Source organism: Loxodonta africana, chromosome 12 (genome assembly GCF_030014295.1).
Source record: "Loxodonta africana isolate mLoxAfr1 chromosome 12, mLoxAfr1.hap2, whole genome shotgun sequence".
Lineage (NCBI taxonomy): Eukaryota > Metazoa > Chordata > Mammalia > Proboscidea > Elephantidae > Loxodonta > Loxodonta africana.
In genome coordinates this window covers 100,389,706-100,404,525 of record NC_087353.1, presented here as the reverse complement: position 1 = coordinate 100,404,525, position 14,820 = coordinate 100,389,706, and the positions used below count along the sequence as shown (strand labels likewise).

Genomic DNA, 14,820 nt, shown 5'->3' with positions numbered 1-14,820 from the left:
TCAAGGTGCCTCTGGGTGGATTTGAACTGCCAGCCTTTCAGCCAGCAGTCAAGCACTTAACCATCTGCACCACCCAGAGACTCCCTAATGGCTACCATGCATGGCAATAAATGTTATGCAAACACAAGCAAAAAGGTTAAGTGGCAAAAATCAACATAGATCAAAAGTATAGCTCAAAAAGCGTTTATAAGGAACATTTATATTGATAAAAGGTAAAATCCACTAAAAGGACAGAAAGTAAAGTAAAGCTGTTAGAAGTAAACCAAGGGAGCAACCTAACAGCAGTGGGAGACTTTGGTTCCGTTACCTTAGATAAATTCACCGAAAATTGGGAAGGAGAGAGCACCGGCAATATGACGGTAACTTACATTCGTACATAAAAGCCTTCCACCAGGAGACAATACTTTCATTGAAGCTCTTCTCCTTCTTGGTTACAAAGAAAATGGCACAAATGGCAGGTCATATTTATTTTCCAAAATGCAATGAACATAGAAAATTGAAATAAGTATCAAAGGGAATAAAAAGTGCAATAAGATAGTGTAAAGAAAATAACAAAATGATTAAATCTGCCCATCAAAATTTAGGAGCTACCTTTAGTGATAAAAATTTTTTTTATCACTAAAGCTCTTCTTGGTGGCAAATTTCTAGCCACAGTCACCTTAATTATTAAATAATGAAGAATTAAAATGAAATAGTTAATCTGTTGAAGTAGCTAGAAATAGCAACATGTAAACAAAACAAAAACAGAAAGAAAAAACAAAGCACACTGTACAATTAAAACTAAGGGACATGAAGAATGAAAATTATCCATTACCACTGGTCCATTTGGGCCAGGATTGTAAACTCAAAAGCCTGTGGGGGCCAAGGCGATCCATCAACAGGGCAGCAGGCAAGTGTAAGACAACAATGAATGACCCAGCAATTCCACTCCTACGTGTATACCCGAAAGAATTGAAAGCAGGAACACAAACAGAAGCGTGTACACCAATGTCCGTTGCAGCACTATTCACAATAGCCAAAAGGTGGAAACAGCTTAAACGTCCCTCAGCAGATGAGTGGATAAACAACATGTGGTATACCCATACACTGGAGTGTTACTCAGCCATACAGAGAAATGAAGTCCCGATACGTGTCACAATATAGATCAACCTCGAAAACATTATGTTGAGTGAAATAAGTCAGTCACAAAAGGACAAACAGTGTATGATTCCACTTATATTTCATGTCTAGAATAGGTAAGTGTATAAAGACCAAAGTTTATTAGTGGTTACCAGGACCCGGTGGGAGGGAGGGGGAAAGGAAGACTCAACACTTAAGGGACACTGACGTTTTGTCAAGGGTGATGAGCAAACGTGAAAACGGATAATGGTGATGGTTGGACAACTCTGTGAACATAATGTCACTGAACTGTACACATGAAGCATGTTGAAAAGGTACACAATGTGTCACATATATTTCCTACAATAATAACAAAAAATAATGGCAGAGACTGTGGTGCGTGCCCCATCCTTGCCCAGCTCCACCAAACTATCGTTATGAAGGAGTGCAGCTCTAGTTTTGCCAAGTTCTCCAAATATTTTAAGAGGAGAGAGAAATGCAGATTTTTAACGTGAGATTTTCTGCTTCATAAACCGACACGGGGACCAAACACAGCATGTCTAGGAGCTGTACTAGGGCTGGCAGGCCGCGGGCATGCAGCTTCTGCTTCAGACGACTTACTTCAGCTTGAATCAATTTCAACAATGTATTTTTCCAGAAAATTCTCCATGTCATGTAGATTTTCGAATGGATGAGCATAAAATTACATCCCATGTTCCTTTTTTTAAAAAATTCCATATTTTCCTTCTCATTTCTAGTTTATTTTAGTGGTAACTCTTTTTACTTCCGAGTTAACTATGCTTATCAGGATTTTTTTTTTTTTTTTGGCAAAGAATCAGGTCTTGGATCTGTTCATTAAACTGAAAGTTTTTTTGTGTTTTTTAATTTTTGAATTTCCAAGTGGATGGGATTCTTATTCGAACGTTTGCGATTCGTTTCTTATTTATTGCATTGTAATCACAGAGTGTGCCTCTAAATATCTGTCCTTTGGAATTTAATGAGGTTGTCTTCGTGGCCTAATATATAGCCACGTTTTTGTCAATGTTCCAGAATCACTTGAAAAGAAGGGTATTCTCTTTCTAAGGGTACAAAGTTTATATTATACTCACACACATTCAATGCTATTCACATTTTTTACTTAGTTTCGTCGGCTTGATTAATCTGAGAGGAATGTGTGAAATCTCTCATAATTGTGGTTTTACCCCTATTCATAGTATTCGTGTCCCGAGACAAAAATCTTGCCATAAATGTGACATTCTAAGCAAACAGAAAAAGTGTAAAATCCTTGAGTCATCATGGATGTTTGTTATGTATTGAATTGTGCCTCCTGCCCCCCGAAATATGTGTTGGAATCCTAACCCTTATATCTGTGGACATGATCTTGTTTGGAAATAGGGGTTTTTTTTGTTTGTTTGTTACGTGAATAAGGCCATACCAGTGCAGGGTGTGTCCTAAACCTAATCACTTCTGAGTTATAAAAAGTGTAAATTGGACACAGAGATGAAACAGCTCTGTGAGGGAGCAGACGCCATGTGAGGATCGTCTACAAGCCAAGAAACCAAGGGACGTCTGAGACTGCCTACGAGGAAGGAATGGACACGGCTGACACCCCGGCTGGACTCGGAGCCTGTAGAACTTCGAGAAGATAAATGTCTGTTCTTTGAAGCCACCACGTGTGATATTTTTGTTACGGCAGCACTAGGAAACTGAGACACTGTTGGTCACCAGATAGTTCTAGGTCAATCCCTCTGGCCATGTGGTTGAATTGTACTTCCCTTTGAAAGTTTTTTTTGAAAGTAGGCACAGCCATACAGCCTCCCTCCGCCAGGACACCTGAGTAGGAATGGCACAGAGATAAGGCTCAGCCCACCCACAAGAGACATGCACCATGAGTGAGAATTTTTGTGGTTTTAAGCCAGATCTGGGAGAATTACTTATTACTGCAGCATTTTTTTTGGCAGCATAACCTAGCCTATTCTGACAGAAACAGATCCCAAAGAAAAACAGGCAACCTACAAACAGAAAAAGAGGGATAATCAATCAATATGAAAAATACCTCATCTCATTTATAAGTTTAAAACAATGTAAGTCTCCATTTTTCACTGATCATATTAGTGTGATTTTTGAAATGGTAAGACTCAATACTTGTCACAGTGTTCTGACATGGGCACCCTCATATATTCTTTTTGGTAAATCTGTCCTGAAAGAAACGTTATCGATGTATCAAGAATTTTAACAGGTTCTTATCTAGTCAGTGGAAGAAAGGCCTGGTCACCGGCTTTCATTAAGGTTGCTGTTGTTGTTGGGTGCCACTGAGTTGGTCCTGACTCACAGGGAGCCTACAGGACAGAGTAGAACTGCCCCACAGGGCTTCTAAGGAGCAGCTGGCAGACTTGAACTACCGACCTTTCGGTTAGCAGCCGTAACTCTTACCCACTACACCACCAGGGCTCCTTCATAAAGATTACAGCCAAGAAAACGCTATGGAGCAGTTCTACTCTGTAACACACAGGGTTGCCACGAGTCAGAATCCACTCGAAGGCAATGGGTTTGGTTTTTTCTGTATTTTGTTTTTATCTTTGACATAGTAATCTTACTTGGAAGAATCTAGCATGGTTTCTGTTTTCCAGATGACACAGTACTTGGTACCAGGAAGGAAACAAACTTCCTAAGTGGGGTTTTGAGCTTGGCTTGCTTTTCTGAACTTAAGTGCGGTGCTGACCCCCTTGCCAATAGGAAATGGGATACTGGTACGTACAGCATGTATCAGCACCATGATTAATTAAATGTCACCTGTGGTTTCTTGAAGGAACCCTGGCGGTGCAGTGGTTAAAGCCCTCAGCTGCTACCCGCAAGGTTAGCGGTTCCAACTCACCAGCTGCTCCCAGGAAGAAAGATCTGGCAGCCTGCTTCCATAAGGACTTACAGTCTTGGAAACCCTATGGGGCAGCTCTACCCTGTCCCATATGTTTGCTCTGAGTTGGGATGGACGTGACAGCAGTGCATTTGGGGTCTGGGTGGTTTCTTGGGATAAGGTGCTCATTGAAAGTAAGGCTTCCGAAGATCCAAGTGGCTCCTTAAGTTGGCCTTTATGGTAGCAGTGATGACTGCCAAAACTTTGGGGTGGAATGGCAGCTTCTGACGCCCTTTACAGAAAAAACAAGGTTAGAGCTTCAAATTGACCCCTCCAATCACAGAGAACTAGAGTGCCTCTACAAAACCCAAATTCGTTGCCATCGAGTCAATTCCTACTCTTGGCAGCCCTGTGTGTTACAGAGTAGACCCCTTCTACATGCTCTAAAACAACCACCCATTTCTTTTAACTGCAGGGAAGATCCCTATATTTAATTGTCTTGTTTTTTAATTATAAATAGAAATCATAGCCTCATCAATTCTCATCAGGTCTCTTATATGAAATTTAGGCACTGGTCAGAAACGAGTAAAACCGTGAAACTTTGAATAGAACATCTGAGTGAAGTCATATGAAGCTGAGAAAATGGGGTCCCTCTATCTCCCTGGTATGCTTTCTGCTCTCTCCCCAAAGCTGGGCAAGATCAGCTTGAAGACCGTGAAAACAGGTGATAATCACATTGCTACGCTCAGCCCCCTTTCAGGACTGTGCCTGTGTCTTTAAGGTCTACTCCCACCATGCCTCATTACATCTAACCCCGTAACTAGAATCAGATCAGCATATACTAGGAAGAAAAAATCAAGTTTGATATGAGAGAAAGAAGCTATTCTCCCACCCATAACCCATTACCATCAAGTCGATTCCAACTCATAGGGACCCTATAGGACAGAGTAGAACTGCCCCATAGAGTTTCCAGGCAGAGGCTGGTGGATTCGAACTGCCGGCCTTTTGGCTAGCAGTGGAGCTCTTAACCATTGTGCCACCAGGGCTTCTATTCTCCAATAGATTTGCCAATTTATATCAATATAAGCTTGGGGGACAGATGTAGCAACGGATCCTAGGGTGCTAGACCAGGAAAGACAGCATATAATATTTGACGAAGCTGCCCTTATTGAAATGAGCACACATAGCAGAAATTCTGTTTTTAATATATTGGCTTGAGTAGCTGGGAGAGATCCTAATAGTTTGGTCATTGACAGAAACTTGGATTCAATGTGGCCAACTGTCAATAAGATTGAGATGGTAGGCCTTTTCTGGTATAATATAGAGGAAAGAATTGCTTAGTGAATGTTATGGATTAAACTATGTCCTCCCTAAAATATGTATGGAAGTCCTGGACCTTGTACCTGTGGGTGTGACCCTGTTTGGAAATAGGGGTTTCTTTTGTTACATTAATGAGGTCATATAATAGAAGGGTGGGTCCTAAACCTAGTCACTTCTGAGTTCAAAAAAAAGCAGATTAGATACAGAAGCATGCATGTACAGGGGAAGAGGGATGTCATGAGAGGATCATCTACAAGCCCAGGATTAGGGGCAGATTATCCAATAAGCAAGGTAAGCACAAGCAAGACTGTGCTTATCTTGCCTACCGGGTCATCCGCCCCTGTCAGGGACTGCAACTTCGAAAAGAGGCTTTGATTCTGTAGGAAGGTGCTGTGGGGCTGGGAGACAGACAGATGCCAGCCAGACCTAGAAGCAGAATCCTTTGCATGGTTAAAAAAAAAAGTGAAATTGTTCACTACAATGATCTGGTACGCAAGGTAAAGCACCGTGCTTACCCTGCCCTTCGGATCCGCCCCTACCTAGGACTCCCTACAAGGAATAGACACCAGCCTCCTGCAACTGTGAGGAAATAAGTTTCTGTTCTTTGGAGCCACCCACTTACGGTATTTCTGTTACAGCAGCACCGGATAACTGAGACATCCTCTTTCCAGGCATTTATCTTGTGCTCAGTCCTTCACAGGTCACTGACTGAAGTACATACAAGTACTGCACAAGCTTGAAGATTTCTCTTCAGGCCAAAGATTTTGTTTTTAAACCAAAGGTCCCCAAATCATGTCAATGGGCAGTTTGCTGCACAATAACTGTGAGCTTGTTCACAGTCCAGGCTTCTAGGCTCCATCCCTGGAGGCTCTGACTCCATACATGTTTTTCTAACAAGCTCCTGTGTGTTTCTACTGTGCAGTCAGATTTGCAAACCTCTGCTGTAGGCTAAAAAAATCCACTTCTTTCACCCCTCACCGGGTGGATCCATTCCAGATAGTCTGCGGTGAGCATCTTCCCTGGCACGCAGGAGAGAATTGTGTATTCTGTCTCACAGAACTGCAGTGTTGGCAAGGAATATTGACTACACCGTAGACTGCCAAAAGAATGAACAAATCAGTCTTAAAAGAAATACAACCAGAATGTTCCTTAGAAGCAAGGATGGCAAGACTTTGACATATACTGGACGTGTCATCAGGAAAAACCAATTGCTAGAAAAGGACATCGTGTTTGGTAAAGTAGAGGGTCCGCCCTCCATGAGATGGACAGCCACAACAGTGGACTCAAATATAGCAATGATTGCAAAGACGGCACAGGACCAGGCAATGTTTCATTCTGGTATACATAAGGTCGCTATGAGTAGAAGCCGATTCGACAGGAAGTAACAACAACATCTCACAAAACAGACCTGATGCGAGTTCCAAAGCGTCCAGATCGGAACTCAGACACACTTGAATATGAAGTGGGAGTGAGCATAGACCTTTCCTGTCTTCCAAGAGGTCACAAAAGGAAACAGGAAAGTCATATTAACACGACTAATAAACCAAGGCTTAGTACTTTCAATGACTGGACGGTTGAAGAGGGATTATGTGGACACGCGGACGGACAATGGGTGCACTGCTAACTGTCTCTCATGTGACTCTGGCCGCAATTTTGTTCTTACCAGCTGAGCTGTTAGTCTCATGAACAATAACTGAATTGTTCCAACCACAGAAATAAGCAAGTACACCCATAATGGACACCAGATAAATCCTTTCTGAGCTGAACTCAATAGAATCAAAACCACCTCCAGGCAGAAAACTACTAGCCAGTTGAGAAAAAAAGAACTAATCTCGGAAGTCAAATTTGATGGAATATCACGAGATTCTGCGTGTTTGGGGACTAGAAGGAAAATGGAGGAAGGGAACATAGTTCACATTTGTTCCAAGGAGGGACTTTTGTTCTTCAAGTTCAGGAGAGGTGGGGGCAGCTTAGAGGGGGAGAGGATCGCATTAGGACGCGTGGGGGGTCCATGCAAGGGCCACGGGTCGCTGAGAATATCTCCTGGTCTGATCGTTTCAAAGCAAAGCTAGCTGCATTCCTTGAAGATGACCACAGTGGCACAGTGGATGAAGCCACTAGAAACGCGGACAGCAGTCCACAATGTCCCCGGGTCCTGAAGACGCCCAAACCGCCTCCCCAGTGAAGGACGTCGGATGCTCTGGGGGCCCAGCAGCTGCTCGGGGGACCACAGAGCTGATGGGGCCGGGGGGGGGGTGGGTGGCAGAGGCCACTGTGACGCTCAAGCAGCCGTTCTCAGCCTGGTTGGAGATGATTATTTCAGTGACTATTTCCCCAGTTGTTCAGAGGATGACACATAACTAGAATTATGGCGCAGAGAAGCTGAGTCATGACTTGGATGGATGTCTCAGAGCACTAGAATTTCTTAAGGAGCCTGGAAGAGAAGGGCCGCAGGCTTCCAGGGTCTGGGCTGAGGAGAGATCTGGTGAGAGCATCCAGGAAAAGTGAGCCCTGGCCCCAACAGGTGCAAGAGAAAAGCCACCTTAGCTGCAGAGGCCGGTGGAAAAGAAATAAAATAGTGAACACACAATAGTTAAAAAGAAAAACCCAGGTGCCGTCAAGTCGGTTCTGCCTCACGGCCACCCCATGTGTGCAGAGTAGAGCTGTGCTCCACAGGGTGTTCCTGGCTGTGACTTGTCAGAAGCAGATTGCCAGCCCTGTCTTCCAGTGAGCTTCTGGGTGGGTTCAAACCACCAAACTTTCAGTTAGTAGACGAGCTCGTGTGCTCCAGCCGGGGACTTCTGTGAGCAGGAAGGAGAGGTGGAAGCGACAGAGGGTTCCAAGAGAGAACCTCTGCAGTAACAAGTCAAAGAAGAAGCTCTGCACATTGGGCGGAGTTTTGGTTCTTTGTTTGTATTTAACTGCGTGTAACCATGTAAGACATGCACACATGTACACATACGTGCACACACACACACACACACACACACAGAGTCAGTTCCAGCACTGAGGGCAAACTGGCCCTGGGCCAGGAGAACAATTCCAGACCCCACTGCCTATCTTCCATTGCGTCCTCTGGAAAATGAGGTCCACACACAAGCAGGGATTGTCTGGCTCCCGCAGAGCCCGGGTGTAGGAAACCCAGGCGAGCGCCCTAATCCAGGCAGGTTACTGTTACACGTGCAGCCGGCAGTGCCCCTAATGAAAGCCTCATGTGCCGACTTGGGCTGCACAGACACAGTCAGGCTAATTCTAGCTGGGCCTTGTGCAGAGGATGACCTCACCATTGGGCAAACCGCCCAGGGAGCCCAGAGGGAAAAGGGCCGTGTGCGGACCAGGACTGCTCCCAACAAGCCCAGCTGGGAGGGATACAGCCCCACCTCTCCTGTGGCCCCCAGGTACCACGGTCTGTGGGCCAGAAGGCCGAGTCTTCGTAGAGCTAAGGATCCTAAGCCCTGCTCCAAACACCCCTCTTTTTATTGGCCTCATCCCTATAAAAATCTCTGCCTCTCCACGTTTCACTCCAAAGAGAAACTTAATTAGGTAGGACCGAATCTCTACGGAGGGTCCCCAGTTACAGAAGCTAGCAAGGAAGGATATAATTAGAACATGATTTTTTTTTATTTTACCAGAACAGCTCAAAAGGCCCCTTTAAGAGAAGGCCACTGGTAGGCCATTGCCTGAGCTCAGAAAAATGCCCAACCCATCCAGACCCAGACCCTGGTGCCCTGGAAATTTCACGTACCAGCATCTTCACAGGACACTAACAGCGAGCATTCCAGCCTCGAGGGGGAAACTGGCACTTAGCTGCATCCACACTTTCAATAATCAGGGAGAGCAATTGTTCCTGCCCCCATTGCTGCATCCCCTTCAATGTTCTCTGTGTTGTAAATATTTTGTAGGCAACAAAATGAAACTTCAAGGAAGCAGCACTTCAAAAATAAGTAAATGGGTTTTACCTGATGGGTTGGGGGACATTGACGGCTCAGTGGGAGAATTCTCACTTTCCATGCAGGAGACCCAGGTTCGCGTCTCGGCCAATGCATCTCACGCACAGCCACAGCCCATCCATTGGTGGAGGCTTGCGTGTTGCTACGACGCTGAATAGGTTACAGTGGAGCTTCCAGACTAAGCTGGCGTAGGAAGAAAGGCCGGGCGGTCTATCTACTTCCAAAGAACCAGCCAAGGAAAGCCCTATGGGTCACAACGGTCCCATCCACACTGATCACGGGGGTGGTGTAGGACTACCCGGCGTTTTGTTCCGTTGTGCATGGGGTTGCCATGAATCGGGGGCCAACTCCACGGCAGCTAAAGACCACCTGACGGGCTACCGCTGATGCAGCTGAATCTCCAGGGCTTTGTTAAAGGAACCGAAACAGAAATTCTCTACACGCTGTGCTTGCATGTGCTGCCTTCGGCACCGGTAACTGAGTTCGACAAGTTGCCAATAAACTGGTGAAATTCAAAATCTCTGAAGGTGCGTCCATGGATGGAGCTTCTACCTGAGTCCTGGTGCACACCCTCAGCAACGTCACCATGCGGTTCTCCAGGGGGCTCCAAGCTCCCGCGGAAAAGGGGCGGGCTTGCAAATAATACAGAAATCTCCCCTGTCCAGTGAACGAATATGCAAAGAATGGGGACAGGCTTTGATGAAAATCCCTAAATCTCATAGGTCCAACTCTCCCCACAATGTTAGCTGCTGTCAAGTCGGTCCCCAACTCATAGCAACCGGATACACCGTGGAACGAAACCCTGCCTGGTCCTGCGTCCTCCCCACAATCAGCGGCAGACTGGTCCATTGTGATCCATAGGGCCTTCATTGGCTGATTTCCAGAAGTAGATTGCCAAGCCTTTCTTCCTACTCCACCTTAGTCTGGAAGCTCTGCTGAAACCTGTGCGACACCCTAGCTACACACAAGCCTCCACTGGCAGACGGGTGGTGGCTGTATATGAGGGGCAATAGCTGGGAATTGAACCTGGGTCTCCCACATGGAAGGCAAGGATTCTGCCCCTCAACCACCAAGACCTCTTGCCTCCCCACAACATCCTCTGCTCTCTCATACTGCATGTTTTCTAATTCCACTTGCTCTTAGTCTGTTCGGCTAAGTTTTATTAGAGGAACTGTGGGAGGAGATCAAAAGCATGAAAACTTCTTAGTTCCCTATTCAGACGTTTAACATCTTAAGGGAGAGACTTTCTTTCTGGATATGTATGTCTGAAATGATGATGGAAGTCAAGAGGAGAGAGAGCTTGCTACAGAATGGGTGTTTTGTTGTGGCTTTTCAGAAACACCTCTAAAATACAAAGCAAGGTCAAACCGGGTCTGTGATGGCACCATGAGCCACAATCAATCAGAGTTGGAAGGACAAGGCTGGGACCACTGAACACCCCGGACAGAGCATCTGTCTCGTGGACAAGGAAATAGCTGTCTACAGATGCACTCGGTGTCTGCTGCCGGGGTTCACTCAACACGGGGTCACCCTTATCACCATCCTTTCCAGCAAGATAACAGGAGAGAGTCACATTCTCCAAACTAGCCTGCAGGCCAGGCAAACATCTCCCCACCACCACCTTTGTCTGTTCCTCCAAAAAGACTTTCCAGCCCCACCTCCTGGTTCTTTTTACTTGATCTATACTTCACGCTTAACTGGTTTGGGATGGATTATGAGGGTTTTGGAGCAGGAAAGAGCATTAAAGATTACCTAATGCAGTAGTTTTTCAGAACATTTTAAAAGCAGTGAAACCCTTTTCCCCAATGAGGCGGTATGCAGAAACCCACTACGTAAAACAGACAAAAAAGGAGCTGTTACAGCCATACATTGGAACCCCTGAGTGGTGCAAATGTTAACGCACTCAGTAGCTAAGCTAATGGTTGGCTGTTCAGGTCCGCCCAGAGGTGCTGTGGAAGAAAGGCTTGGCAATCTATTTCCAAGAAGAAATCAGTCATTAAAAATTTCATGGAAGCAATTCTACCCCGACACACCTGGGGTCACCACGAGTCAGAATTGACTCAAAGGCAACTGGTATATCCATACAATGGGGTATTATTTGGCAATAAAAAGAAACGAAGTACTGATACGTGCTACAACACGGGTAAGGTTTGGAAACGTCACACTGAGTGAAAGGAGCCAGTCGTAAAGAAGCACATACTGTATGATTCCGTTTATATGAAATGTCCAAAACCAAAAACCAAACCCAGTGCCGTCGAGTTGATTCCAACTCATAGCAACCCTATAGGACAGAGTAGAACTGCCCCCTAGAGTTTGCAAGGAGCACCTGGCGGATTCGAACTGCAGACCCTTTGGTTACCAGCCGTAGCACTTAACCACTACGCCACCAGGGTTTCCATGAAATGTCCAGAAAAGGCCAATCTACAGAGAAGGAAAGCGGTTGCCCGGGGCTGGAGGGGAAGGGCTGGTACACGACAATTAAGAGCTCAGGGTTTCTTTAAAGGCTGAGGAAAACGCTCTAAAATGATGGGAATGGTTGCAAAAATCTGTAAGTATACTAAAGGTCGATGAACTGTGCACTTTAAATGGGTGAATTGTGTGATACGTGAATTCTATCTCAATAAAGCTGTCTTAAAAAGAAGAAAAAGGAGCTGCATTGGCTGGGAAAAGACGGGAGGCAAGGGCTGCACCAGCCAGGCCCCCCTTTTCACCCCCCACCCCGCCCCGCAGCAGCTCCAGCACTGTCGGTACAGTCCACTCGAGGGTCGCAGAATGCTGTTTGGAAAGTGCTCCTCTCGTCCAAGGCTCCATCCCTCGAGTGTAACTAAGTCTTGAACCCACGTCTTTTGACTCCGCATGCAGGCCTCCCTGCTGAGTCGCGGGCTGGGCTTACCGTCCATGTCCAGGCGTTGCATGATGATGGCCAGCTCCACCTCGCTCGGCATGTACCCCAGAGAACGCATGGCCATGCCCAGCTCCTGCTTGGAGATGAAGCCGTTCCCGTCGCGGTCCAGAACTCGAAAGGCCTCGCGGATTTCTATAAGGGGGAAGCAGAGAAAGTCCAGTGGTCATGTGGGTTGGCTTACTGCACTATTATTGGTGACTGTCTACTGATAGGTGTCCATGGGTGGTGTAAACTGTTAATGCGCTCACCTGCTAACAGAAAGGTTGGAGATTCAGGTCTACCCAGAGGTACCTCAGAGGAAAGGCCTGGCAATCTACTTTTGAAAAATCAGCCATTGAAAACTCTATGCAGCACAGTTCTACGCTGACACACAGAGTCACCACGAGTTGGACTCAACTGGACGGCACTGGTTTTTGATTGGTCCACTACTGATGACTCCTAACTGCCTTACGAATAGCAGTGTGCTACAGCCCTTAGTCGGATAAAAACGAAACCCAAACCAGCTGTCATCCAGTGTACTCTGACTGGTGGCAACCCTGTGTGTTTCACAGTAGAACTGTGCTTCATAGAGTTTTCACTGGCTGTGACCTTAGGAAGGAGATCTCCGGGCCTTTCTTCCACGGCACCTCTAGGTGAATTCACACTGCCAACCTCCTGGTTAGTTGTCCAGTGCTTAACCATGTGCGCCACCCAGGGACTCCTTAATCAGATGAAAGAGAAGCCAAAAGTGAAACAAAAAAAAAGAAAGGGGAGAAAAGGAAAAGGAAGGAAAGAATAGGGCTGGGTAGGAAGGGAAAGGAAGAAGAAAAGAGCAGAAAAAGGAAGAAAGAAAAATAGCTGTAGAAGGAGGAGGTAACTGGCCGTGAGCATCTTTAAACACGGCGGTAGACACACAATTAGGCATTGGTCTCGGCAGAAAATCGCATTAGCCAAGGACCCTGTCTGATCAAGGACGAGGATGAGGTTTCCAGCTGTGAGAAGAAAACGGCCTCATGACTCCAGCCATTTGCAGCAAAGGAGAATGAGATTCCCTCTGCAGACTTCTACTTCAGTCCCTGCTGCTGCGGGAGCTGCCGACACAGGAGAATAGGCACTAAGTATCCTGCTGCTTTTATTTCAGTTCTCTAATTTACAGTTGTTTCGGGGCTATAAACAACCTCGGATCAATAAGAGTGTCAGAAAAGCCTGTGCAGCATCTTTAATAACTCTCTCTCGGGTGGCGGAGAACTTGACTTTGCTATCGAAAAGATCCATTTTGCTCCGTAGGCGTTCTCCCGCCCTTTTTTCCCAGACCAGAGTGGCTGGGAACTCCACCCAGAGCCACGACCTCCAGAGCCCACGGGCTTGTTAGCCCTGGCCTGGCTGAGGGTTTCCTACCCGTCACAGCCCTGCGAGACGAGAGATGGGAAGTTGGAGACCATGGTCTGGAAATAAGAGACTTGGAGTCATATGGAAGCTGCAGACCTAGACCAGCAATGACTTTTCATCCACAAACCCAGTTCGGTGCAAGTCCAGCTGTGGCAGCTGCCAACGTTCATCCTGCCATTCAACAGGCATCAGTGACATCTTACCTGAGGGACACAGTGGTAAGCACCACAGAGAAAGAAAAGATGAGGCACCGGGCACGTAGTTCTCATCCAAAGCCCTATCCTCAACCGGGGAAGGCAAGACACACATGGGAAACTTTTTTGTTTTTAAATAACATTTTTATTGAAATATAATTCACATACCATAAAAGTCACCCTTTTAAAGTATGCAATTCAGTCGCACACTCAGAGTTGTACAACCATCGCCACTATCTAAATCTAGAACTTTCTGGGGGGGTATTTTGTCTTAGAATATAACTTTATTTTTACTGTACTATAGATGTACAACCAGCTTCTCATTAAACAGTTAGTACACACATTGTTCTATGACGTTGGTTAACAGCCCCACAACATGTCAACATTCTCCCTTCTCAACCTATTACCAGCTTTCCTGTCCCACACACAGGAAATTTTTGATAACTCTTCAAACTAATAATACAAGACACTTGGCCCCCACCCAGTGCCTATTCTTATTTCTTATTACCTCTCTAAGTGTCTGACTAAATTTGTGGCAAATACACCTTGAACTACACAGCATTTTCCAAACAGGCTCTCCACTTTCCTCTGTGTATTAGTTTCCCGTGGCTGCCGTACCAAACTACCATAAACTAGGGGTGGGGTTTGGGGGGCTAAAACAGTAGAACCTTATTCTCTCACAGTTCTGGAAGCCAGCAAGTCCAAAATGAGTATCACTGTGGTGCAGTGGTTAAGCACTCGGCCGCTAACCCAAAGGTCGGCAGTTGGAATCCATCAGCTGCTGCTACTCTGGCCTATAGAGTCGCTATGAGTCAGAATCAACTCGACGGCAACAGGTTTGGGCCAAAATCAAGGTGTAGGCAGGGCCACACGCCCTCTGGAGGCTCTAGGGAAGAATCGGTTCCTTGCCTCCTGTAGCTTCCAGTGGCTGCTGTCATTCCTTGGCTGCAAACAGAGCCACTGCAAGCCCTGCCTCCATGGTCACACTGTTTCCTCCTGTCTTGTCAGTGTGGAATCTCACTCTCCTTCCTGCTTACAAAGACCCTTGTGATTGCACTTAGGGCCCATCCAGATAATTCAAAATAATCTCCCCACCTCGAGATCCTTAATCACATTTTCAAAGACCCCTTT

General features: G+C 46.1%; 1 protein-coding gene across 1 annotated transcript in view; it reads right to left on the bottom strand.

The window, feature by feature from the left end:
* CALN1 (calneuron 1) overlaps nucleotides 1–14,820 on the bottom strand; it is a 535,507-nt gene that overhangs the window by 253,734 nt on the left and 266,953 nt on the right. The window contains exon 3 of the mRNA XM_003416548.4: nucleotides 12,116–12,259. Coding sequence (XP_003416596.1) covers nucleotides 12,116–12,259 — 144 coding nt within the window. The remainder of the gene's footprint in view (nucleotides 1–12,115; nucleotides 12,260–14,820) is intronic.